The sequence below is a fragment of the Cupressus sempervirens genome, chromosome 6 (genome assembly GCF_028749045.1).
Source record: "Cupressus sempervirens isolate cs-2001-9-10 chromosome 6, ASM2874904v1, whole genome shotgun sequence".
NCBI classification, from domain to species: domain Eukaryota; kingdom Viridiplantae; phylum Streptophyta; class Pinopsida; order Cupressales; family Cupressaceae; genus Cupressus; species Cupressus sempervirens.
In genome coordinates this window covers 283,231,825-283,243,998 of record NC_143123.1, presented here as the reverse complement: position 1 = coordinate 283,243,998, position 12,174 = coordinate 283,231,825, and the positions used below count along the sequence as shown (strand labels likewise).

Below are 12,174 nucleotides of genomic sequence, written 5' to 3'. Positions count from 1 at the left end.
ACAACTATAAGATAATTTAGATAATTGATAATAATGGCCCACTGCCCAACTTCAAAAGTAGAATGTGTTGAAGGATAAACAAATAAAGAAAACATTATTGCTATAGATAGGATATTGGCTTTAGTAAATATAATAAAGCAAACTTTAAATCATAATTAATTCTGAATTGAAACTGAGTTTATACTTATTATTTAGTATACAACAATACTAATGCACTCTATTTAAGAGTTTAGTAGAGACGCTAAAGATGTAATCTTGAATTTTAGAAACTGGACTACGTCGTGTCATACTAGGTATATAAACCACAAAGTTGCTATGTTGTACTCTAAGATCGTTATTTTCTGATACTCTAGATCATGTTGTCTCTCTAGATCATGCTGTCTCATTAATTAATCCATATTTCAAGAAGCAAGATTTAAATCATGTTTTCTTTAGTTGCGCTTATATTAGTATTTTACACTTCTATACCAATGGAGTGTGCACGGTCGTACCAATACCCATGGGCAGCGTCCCACTATAAGAACATGTCTGTATAGAGACTTGTGCAACAAGGGTTATATTGTTTTATATAGATTTAATCCTTTGATGGAATGATCATAGATAATATAAATTTCCCATTCATTAAAATATAGGGAAAATAAATCTTAGATATAATGCATCCATGTCAATAGCAGACCCCGGACTTTAAAAGCTCTCTTTCAACAATCGTCAAATTCTAACATTTTATCTTCGATACACATTACGCTTATGGCCTCGTATATTGAAAGTTCTAACATTGCTCCTTCATGGAGGCACCATATTATAATATCAATAAATAGTATAAATGAATGCATTGCATTTTTGTGCATTATGTTTCCTTTCGGCATTGGATAAGCATGGACTCCATTAAATATAGCACCTGTAATAGGCTACTGATTATTTTCGCCTGTTCTCTATAGTTTAGTCCAAATTTGGATTTTCCACTTCTATATTGCAACATGTAGCAACGTAAAAGAAATGGAAATATGTCTTCTGGTACAGTGCTTCATCACCACCCATCCTGTCTCTCTCATAAATTCAGCAAAGGAATGTTACTTGAATAAAGCCATGATGAAGATACCTAACGATATTAAATTTTGAATACCTAAAATCTGCAGCTAATACTCTTCTAATGGCAGTTATGATAAATAGTGATACCTTATGCAATCAATTATCCGATCCTGATTCAAGTATTCAATTAAGCTGGACGAATTCCCCACACATCTTGTACTCAGGCATAAGGCCAATGTAATTATAACCAAAACAATTTAGACAGAGACCATGTAATAGTTACACTGTTGGTGAAAGAAATGTTGCTCTTTAGAATTTATGACAATCAGCAGCACAACTATAATAAGAACCAAATGCTCAGAAATGTATCTCACTGTGAACTCCTTGAAAAGTGAATGAAGGCTTCTGCAACTTTGAAATAAATCCAACTGAGAAGCAATTGATCATGCATTTGACAATGAAAACAGATTAGTATACTTAAAGAACAAGTTCCAGTCACTTTGGCCGTCCATGCATACAGTGACAACCAACAAGTTTACCTAAAGAACAAGAGGCAAATGCATGCCAAAAGAGCCCTGCTCTAGAATTTCAACTGTGCCACAAGGAATAGCACAATTCAGTCCATTGCATCCACTTTAATCCCGAAATTGGTATATTGCAATTTAGGTATACTCTAAGCATATTGATTGAACTAGCGTTGCTTCTCGCTTTACAGTATTTGGGATATCAGCTTCAGTAGCTAAGCTTTTCATTGACTTTCCGAGTTATTTGCAACCTTTCAGCTATCAAGTTTGGATCACTGTAAGCAGAAGAATCTGATGGGAATCCCCTCTGCAAAAGAACATTGAAAGAGAAATATCAGTCTTGTTCAGGATTACGACGATACTAATCTGGAAGAAGACAATAGCCTAATACATAACAAATAACTGCTTGATATCAAGAAACAATGTTGTGGGTCTCTAATTCTAAAAATTTACTATGAGCTATTTCCTGCCAAATTTCCTCACTCAACTAAGGAAAGTTTTAAGTTGCTAATAGTTAGGCCTTAATATCCAATTTTTATTTGACCTATTCATCTTACAGCAGCTAATGCTTTGAAGGTGTCTTCCCTTTGAATGCGCTCTCGAATGATTAAAGGCATTCTTTTGTGATCACTTCCGAAAGTACAGTACATGCGAGTGTCTCTTAGTCGCATGAGTACACCATCAACTCTTAGCTGCCAAAGCAAGCAAAACCACTTAAAATTGTTTTACATGGTCAAAGAGAACATGTACACAAAGTACTGTAAGCTTTCAATGCTATGGAACTTTTGAAACACAATAAGAAAAGCAATCTTACCCAGAAACGAAGAAGAAGAAACCAACAAGTTGGCATGACTCTCTACAAAGAAGAATTAATTATTAATAAATAACCGCTAAAGTTCAGATATAGGAAGCAAACATGTATAATTTTCAAAGTGGATTTTGTTAGTCAAGAAGCTGCCTAGCATTTGCATGTATTGTACTTTCAAAAAGACTTAATTCCCAACTTACAATTTTTACAGTCAAGAGTGAAACACCATTGTCAGCCAGTTCATCCTCATACAATACTATCTGTTATGCCACAGCAATGAAAACAAATCAGCACCCTGAAAATAATTATAGGATTCAGATGAAAGTCAGATAGCATAAAAGATAATTCCTCTTGTTATAATTGAATAGTTGCAATTAGAGCCAGATCACTCAATGCAAAAGGAAAACTGACATGTTATAATGCATTCCGCAGAAGTTATTAGAACTTAAACACCATTAAGTTGCAATTACCTCATCATAAAACAGTATTGGATCCTTTGATTGTAGTGCTACCATATTTATACAATCTTCACACTCCACCCACCTTAGATTTTGATTTGAATCTTTTGGTGTTACCTCCATGTCTACCTGTCCATTTCCATTTTTATCAAGATTTAGCAGAGACTAATTAATAAGACAATATCACATAGTGTTTGCTACACATGCAAATCTACTTAACAATACAATAAGAAGATAATTTTTGCACAGTATAAATAATGCAATGCAAAATTCAAGGAAATGTATTCATAATTTATGAGCAATATATGTAGTGTGTGGTGCCTTACACATCTGATACTTCACATTAAACAAAAAAGAAAAAGCTGCCATCTAGGGAGGTTTGGATCTGCCAGCTGTGTGTGGTGACCGACCACCATTTGGCTAAGGGAGGATTGGATCTGCCAGCTTTGTGATTTGGTGGAGGCTAAGAGGAAGACTCACTTCATTTTTCGCTGCCCCCTCTACTATAAGATCAGAGGGAGATTCTACTGCTTATTTAGGGAGGCTCAGTCTTTCTGAGCCTTTTTCACAAATATGGACCTGAGGTGCCTTGCACTCTATCTTCAGGGGACACGGAGACTTTAGGACCTCCCTCTGCAATGGCTTTTCCACCTGAGATTGCATTCCAAGCAGCTCATCACCTCATTCTTCATAGTGGTTCCCTCCATGCGGGGTACCAAGTGTGTGTCTGATCCCCTTTCTGGGTCTCCCAGTGTTGTGAGACCTCGCACATCCTTCACTCAGTAGCACTTCTAGGGGCTCTCGAAGATGGCTTGGGATCAGAGCAGATTGCTTGCTTGATTGTTTGGTTTGGTGGTTTCCTCTTGCTTTGGTTTCTTTTGTTCTTTGCTTTTCTTTTTGTCTTTCTTCTAGACACCATTTGGTGATCCCATGCTATGCTAAGTTGCTGCTCTGTTTCAGGCAGCCCTTTGGACCCTTTGTTGGTCTTTTGTTGAACATTAATAAATTTACCTTATCTTATCTACAAGCAAAGCAGCTTAGGTATTCTTTATCAACGAAAAGGTGAGCAAATGCAATGCTAAAAATATAGATCAGCATCCAATTCATACAGGTGAGAAGTCCATAAATTTATGTCTTACTTTCGATGGAAAATATCAAAATTAAAATATCATCTCAAACTGAAAAGAAACTTCTGACATATGCATTAATCTTCAAGTCAATAACTATGTATAAATTTTGAAGTGACATATGAGTTAACAATAGTGACATGTAACCCTGTCGTATGAGTAGCAACGGTAAGGATAAGTACTAGTAGCTAGTCTAAAGCAGCATATTTTGTTGCAATCATTCTTTTACCTATATAATGACTCTTTCTCCCTTAGGAGGGAATATCATCTTTCATTGAATGCTTCACAAGGCTTCCTTGCTACAGTTTGGTAGTTTCATCATCAACAACAGGTTACAGATCTCTAGGTCCAATAGAGAAAACTGCTAAAAAGCATTGACAATAAAAAGCTTTACAACATGAAACAAAAAGAGAGGAAGATGCGAGTAAAGCTAAGGTTTAAATTTTTGCTTCTTGATGATAACGAGTTCAAACATAGCATTCCTGTGTAAAATTTAAAAGTTAAACCAAAAAACGCAAAATGCCAAATGCTTAAGGAATCTGTTTGATTCACTGCCAACATACCCCCAGCCTATGCCAAACGGCATTTTTGGAACAGGGCACATGCACTCATCAAAACATAAAAGATAGAGAACTCTATCGTACGTTACATGCACATATAATACAAGTTTCTTGATTTTCAATCAAACCTTATGTTGCAGATTTGAGATTCGCTTAAGTTGAAAACCATTGGATCTATTTGGGGCCTTGGTCAAATTTGAGGACGCTCATTCTTCAGGAGATATCAACTCCATTCTCATTCAGCTATGGCCTTATTATTGCTTTATGACATTGACAGCAGCATTTTTTGAAATGCATGAAGCTTTGGTTAAAAACAATAAAATTATGGAAATAGCATGTGCAATGGAGACCCATTGTTAGTTTGTGGCAACTGATCAGGGAAGTACTGTAAATTGTAATTCTTTGGGGTTTGGGGCATTGATTTTGATGAGATATTCTCTCTTATTGTTAAAATGACTTTTATTCGCACTGTTTTAAGTATTGTGGCTACTGAAGATTTGCATTTGGAGCAGCTCAACGTTAAAACAGCCTTTCTTCATGGTGATTTGGATGAAGAGATATATATGGCACAGCCATAGGGATTTGAGGTCAAAGGTAAGGAAAACTTGGTGTACAGATTGAAGAAAAGCTTATATGGCTCGAAGCAAGCACCTCAACAATGGTATCTGAAATTTGACAATTTTATGCATGAGCATGGGTATAGTAAGTGTCATTCAGATCATTGTGTTTACTTTACGAGGTTGGATGATGACAGCTACATTATTTTATGTTTATGTGTTAATGATATGCTTGTAGTTGGGTCTAACATGGATCACATTAAGGGGTTGAAACGCCAGTGAGCACATGCATTTGCTATGAAGGATTTGGGGGCAGCAAAACAAATCCTTGGTATGAAGATTTGCAGAGATAGGAAGAATAGGAAATTGACATAATCTCAGGCTGATTATATTGCGAAGGTGTTGCAACGGTTCTCTATGGAGAATGCTAAAGCTGTCAGCACACCTTTACCTGGTCCTTTGAAGTTGACTAAGGAGATGTGTCCAAAGACACAAGAAGAGGAGGATAAGATGTCAAAGGTACCTTATGCTTTAGCTATAGGAAGCTTGATGTATGCTATGGTATGTACAAAGCTAGATATTGCACATGCAATGGGATTCATTAGCAGGTATATGAGTCATCCAGGGCTTAAGCATTGGCATGCTATAAAATGGGTTCTCAGCTATTTGAGAGGAACATCCAATATGTGTCTACATTTTGGGGGCTCTACTATTGATTTACAGGGATATGTTGACTCAGATTTGGCAGGGGATATTGATACTAAGCGGAGTACTACAGGTTATGTATTTATTGTTGATGGGACAACAGTGGGTTGGGTTTCTAGGTTACAAAAGATTAATGTTTTATCCACTACAGAGGCAAAGTATGTTGCTGCTACAGAGGCAACCGAGGAGATGATATGGCTTCAATTCTTCTTGGAAGAATTGGAACACCCTCAGAGGGATAATTATTTGTTTACAGATAGCCAAAATGTCATTCATCTTGTAAACAATTCAGCTCTGCATTCAAAAACAAAACACATTCAGTTGCGATACCATTTCATTCGGTCAGTTTTGAATGTTGGACAGTTAAAGCTAGACAAAATAAATACAAATGACACTCAGTGGATATGTTTACAAAGGTAGTGACAAAGGAGAAGCTGAACTCCTCTTCAGCTTCGGTTGGTCTTCTAGACTGAACAGAATAAAAGAACAACAGAGTCCAGAGTGGTCTGATCTAGTGGGAGCCTCATGGAGTAGCAGCATAGCTACAGGATCAGTCTTCAAGTGAGAGATTATTGTCTAGTGTGGAGCCTGATCAATCCCCAAGTGGGAGATTGTTAGTTTGTGGTGACTAATCAGGGAAGTACTATACATATTTCATAATTCTTTGGGGTTCAGGCCCTATTGTATCGCGAACATTTTATTAGTAATTTTGAGCTGATATATTGTAATTAACTATAACCCTAAAGCAGCAAAAATACTTGTATAAAAGGGCTTAGGGTTAGGGATTTTTCCATGTGATGCGAAAATTGCTTCTTGCAGCGATATTGAGTTTTAAGGGATTACGAATTCAAATCAAGTTGCAATCACTGGATCGTAATAATATTGGACTTGTTGTTTGGTGGATGTAGCCCAGGGTTTAGGTGAACCATGTTAAATCTTGGTGTCTTGTGTTCTCTTTTGTGCGATTTATTATTTTCCGATATTGTTTATATTTAAATGTAATTATTATTTTTGTCTAAGGTTAACCCTAAACCCATGTGGCCTCTTCTTTGAAAAAGAAAAGAATTAAAATTATTGTCAACTATAACAAATGGAATAGCAACATCTTCCTTATTTGGTTTGAAATAAAAACAACATTCTTTCCTGTATTTCTACATTTTTTTAACTATTTTCAATTTCTCATCTTTTCCCAATTAATTGAATTATAATTAATCTATTGGTTTGCAAAGCCTAACCTAAGAGAAAAACAATTTACCATGTTCTTCATAGAACATTGTTCTAGAAGAATAAACTAAAGGTAAGGCAAACCAAACTTAGAATTGTAAGAATGATGATACACTGAAAAGACAACAAATCTTTAACTATATGTGCTTGATACTAACCTCCACATTATGTGATTAGATACATCAAGGCCGTGGATGACTTCCTTTTGAGAGAAAATCGATTGTTTTTACTTTATCCAAGGTTGCACGGGTACGTGGGTACGGGAACGGGTACGGGTACGCATATTTTTCAAAATAGGGGACGGGGGTACGTGTGTATGCCTATTTTTTCTATATTATTAATATTTTATAGAAAATATAAAAATCAAAATATATGTCATGAGTCATGACATTGAGCATTCAAAACAAGAAATTTGAAATATGTATATATATATATATATATATATATATATATATATATATATATATATATATATATATATATCAAGGTTGCATGGGTACGTGGGTACGGGAACGGGAACGGGTACGGGAGCGGGTATGGGTACGCATATTTTTCAAAATAGGGGACGGGGGTACGTGTGTAAGCCTAATTTTTTCTATATAATTAATATTTTATAGAAAATATAAAAATCAAAATATCTGTCATGAGTCATAACATTGAGCATTCAAAACAAGAAATTTGAAAATATAAGCCATAAGTCAAATATATATATATGCTATTGCTGAATGTTTAAAGTATTTTTCATAATTGGGGATGGAGGTACTTGGGTATGTCAAACTTACTTAAAAATTACACTTTTATATTTATAAAAAATCTAATTTTATGAGTCATGACAATGGTTTTTCAAAACAAGAAAAGTGATAAAGTTTGCAAATGTAATGTACTGTTTTCAGTTTCAGATTTGCTATATGTTTGAAATAATAATACATGATAAATGCTTAGATGCATAACAAAGAAGGCAGACTTTAAACATGAACAAGAAGATCCTAAACCATATGACAATGACATATTGCAAATGATAAACTTTTAACTTGAACAGTGATAAAGTTTATTGTTAATGAGTATCAAAGTTTCAAACTGATTTGGTATTGAATTAAGTTTGATAAACAACAAGCTAATACAAAAACAAAAAACCAAAAAAAAAAATCAGAATCTTAATCAAGGTCCTTAGCTATGATGCTCTCCACCGAGTACCCGGTACGTGGGATACGTGTACCCGGTACTTGGGTACGTGGGTACGAGTACCAGGGGTGTGGGTACGAGTACCCATGCAACCTTGATATATATGCTATTGCTGAATGTTTAATGTTTAAAGTATTTTTCATAATAGGGGACGGAGGTACTTGGGTATGTCAAACCTATTTAAAAATTATACCTTCATATTTATAAAAAATCTGAAATCATGAGTCATGACAATGGTTTTTCAAAACAAGAACAGTGATAAAGTTTGCAAATGTAATGTATTGTTTTCAGTTTCAGATTTGCTATATGTTTGAAATAATAATACATGATAAATGCTTAGATGCATAACAAAGAAGGCAGACTTTAAACATGAACAAGAGGATCCTAAATCATATAACAATGACATATTGCAAATGATAAACTTATTACTTGAACAGTGATAAAGTTTATTGTTAATGAGTATCAAAGTTTCAAACTGATTTGGTATTGAATTAAGTTTGATAAACAACAAGGTAATACAAAAATAAAAAACCAAAATCAGAATCTTAATCAAGGTCCTTAGCTATGATGCTCTCCACCGAGTACCCGGTACGTGGGATACGTGTACCCGGTACTTGGGTACGTGGATACTCGGTGGGTACGAGTACCAGGGGTGTGGGTACGAGTACCCATGCAACCTTGACTTTATCTTATGATACCGTTCATTCCATTATTCATGAAGATAATCACACATTCCTTTACTCTGTTTATGTACTGCTAGTGTGATTTCACAAGTTGATAATATCACATATGTTTCGTTGTCAAACTAATTACAAAATCATAGTTTGAAATCTCGTTCTCTATCACTCATTGGCAATACAAAAAAAAAAAAAAAGTTTTCTTAACAAATATCAAAGAGAAATCGACAACTTCTCCGAAAAATATTGGGAATTTTAAAATTGAAATAAATGTAATTTAAAAAGATTTTTTTTTACAAAATTCAATGAGTAGATGCATGTAATGAGTCTAGTAAATGAGTAAACAAACCAAATAAGTTGATCTAGATTTATATAACTGCAATAAGTAACGAAATTGCATCCTCATGTGGAATGCCGATGTAGTCAGAAACTCTAAACTCTGAAGCAAACTACAAATATTGAAATGTATTTTTAAAAAAATAAGCAAATACAAATGTCAAGCTCAATATGAAACTAGTCTACATCTTCATCTTTCTCTTCCCAATAGTTCTAGTAAAAACGATGGGAGAGGGAGGGGGTCTAGCAGGTCTAGCCGTAGCAGTCCTCTGTGGTGGTGTTGGTGTTGGTGTTGGACCTGGCAATGACTCCTTATCCTCACTATCACTATACTCACTGTCAATGTCCTCACTCTCACTGCCCTCCTCTTAAATGTCATCCAATCCCACTGTGAAACCCTCCTCTTGAATGTCATCCAATCCCACTGTGAAACCCTCCTCTATAGCCTGCCTCTCCAACTCATATATATCATCCTCAATGAACAATGAAGGTTGCTCATGTGTTGTCCAATCACCAAAAGGATCTATGTCATCCAGATCAAGTGGCTCAGTTGGTGATGACTCTACCTTTCTTACGCGCAACTTGAAGTTAAATGCACAAAGACAAGGTCATTTAGGCATTTTTGTGCCAACTTGTTCCTCTTCTTTGTGTGAATGGATTCAAACAAGCTCCAACTACACTCACAACTGGATGAGCCACATGGCTAACATAAGATTTGAAAGCAAGTTTTTACATATTTGGGACATTTTTACCTAGTTTCGCCGCCAAGCATCTGCAAGATAAATATTAAAGAGTTAGAAAGCAAGGTGAGGACACATTTTTGTAGCTCAGTATTTATCTACTAATCATGCATGTGGAAGACTCGAAATTCCAAATATTGTACCTGGGGTTTGAGTGTCTCTACCTCTCTTTGCCATGGCTAAGAAGAATAGTTTGCCCATTGCATTTTGATACACTACCATTTCAACCACAATGAGGTCTCTCACCGCAATGTCAAGTACCATCCTCTATGTGCATTCACTGAAGCCCTCCATGACCTCTCCATTGGGATTTGTGTATGTTGGAGAGAAGCGGAAACAAGGGTTGAGGAAATACCACACTCCATGAATGGGTTGGTGGAGTTGATTGCTCCACCTCCTATCAATATACGGGCTGAAAGTTTAGGCTCTCCCCCCTATACTTATTTCTTATAGCCTCTTTGGCCCTATCCATGGCCTCATAAAGGGACCTCATTGTGGTTTGTTCTCCATCTACCAAGCCGAGAACTCTAACCAAGAGCTTCAGCACCTACAACTAAAACGTAGAAAACAAATTAATCAGAAATAGTTATAAATTAATAATGAAAGACTTGATTAATAAGTACAAAAATATTTGAAGTTTCCAAGTTACCTCCACAATTTATGTAGCTCAATCAAAAAAATGGATATCAAAAACAACGCGTGTAACACTCTATCTATCGGCCTTCTTTGAATAACTCAACTCTACCCATTTTGGATGCACAAACATCTGCCTCAAAGGATTCATAGAAGAACACTTTACAACATTAAAAGTTCGTTGCAAATCTTGTGACCGCGAGTCTAACCAACTCCTTGTCTTTGGTCAAATCTCTCATCAAATGAAGCACCCAAGGGTGATTATAGATATATTTTGTTATCTTCCTTGCTTCCTCTACAACTAGTTTCACCCAATCTAATTTCCCTATATCCTCCAAAAGGAGGTCAATAACATGAGCTGCACAAGGAGACCAAAAGAGTTATGCTTTTCATGTAAGATCCTACCCGCTGCCTCATATGTCGCTGCATTGTCGATTATGATTTGCACCACATTTTCAGCCCCAACCTCCATCACAGAATTCTCCATCATTAGAACCAAAGTCTCAGTCGTCTTTACCTTATCTGAGGCATCCAAGAATTTAAGAAAGACTACTTAATCCTTACAAGAAACCAAAAAGTTGATGATGGTACGGTTTCTTCCATCCATCTATTCATCTAAAAGTATGGTGCAGCCATACTGTTTCCATTGTAACTTTTTCTCTTCAACCACATCTTTACCCCTATAAACTGCATCTTTCAGCAATCTACAAGCACAAAAAAAATGACATTAAGTAAACAACTTCGATTAAAAAAAGTTATTTTCAACAAAAATTTAAAAAAATTGTAAAATTGTAAAAGTATTAAAGTTTGAAACAAGTAAACTAACCTCCCACTCAAATCTGTGGAAGTAGGTAGCTTGTAGCCCTCTCCTACTACCATACAACCAGCCACAAAATTCGGAAAATATGGACTTGCTACAACATTGAAGGAGAGGTTAAAAAACCAAAAATCAGCACATTGAATGTCAAATTGCTAATGCACATCACGGTTCCATCTAGTACCCTCCAATGCTGGTTATGCTCCAAGTGTGTTTCTATCCACAAAATAACCATCAATAGTAGAGTTTTGTGGTCTACTAGAACCAACAGATATGGAAGTTGACACTAAGGGCCTGCCATGGGTAGGGGTTGTTGAACCCTTGGTATTTGGTCTTTGATTGTTGTCATTGATGTCAATAATGAGCATATGGTATGACTAACATCATGTAATTCTCTTATTTGATGTCCTTCAATATTGTTCAAAACATATTCAAGACAAATATTTAAATGTTGTACAATTAACACTTAATGTTCACATTGGTTTTGAAAACGGATATAACAAAACAGTTTTGGTCTATTAGAAAGTCGACAAGTTTTTTTATCAGATAGACCCCAACTATCATACCTTCACCTTTTTGGAAAGGTCTCGGAGTTAGCTAAAATAGGTCTTTGTTAGTTTTTGCATAGCACATGTATGGAAAGAGAAAAAGTTTGTTTATCAGAAACAGTTACCAAATTGTTATGACAGTTTTAGCAGTTTTGAGCAGTTTTGGTCTAATGGAAGTTTGGGGTATGTCCCTGCCTCTAAAATTTTGACTTTCTTAGTTTATAAGTAGAGGATACATTCCTCTAAAAC

At 35.6% G+C, this 12,174-nt stretch overlaps 1 protein-coding gene across 2 annotated transcripts in view; it reads right to left on the bottom strand.

Moving 5' to 3' along the window:
* Positions 1-1,320: 1,320 nt before the first annotated feature.
* The window catches only part of LOC149552322 (TIP41-like family protein), an 86,741-nt gene continuing 75,887 nt past the window's right edge, over positions 1,321-12,174 (bottom strand). The window contains exons 4-8 of one of the 2 annotated variants that reach the window (XM_089787846.1): positions 2,832-2,948; positions 2,562-2,621; positions 2,368-2,409; positions 2,098-2,245; positions 1,321-1,860 (exon numbers count right to left, since the gene is read on the bottom strand). In XM_089787846.1, the coding sequence (XP_089643972.1) occupies positions 2,102-2,245; positions 2,368-2,409; positions 2,562-2,621; positions 2,832-2,948 (363 nt within the window). In that variant the 3' untranslated portion in view covers positions 1,321-1,860; positions 2,098-2,101. The remainder of the gene's footprint in view (positions 1,861-2,097; positions 2,246-2,367; positions 2,410-2,561; positions 2,622-2,831; positions 2,949-12,174) is intronic. The other variant, XM_089787845.1, reaches the window with a different exon arrangement.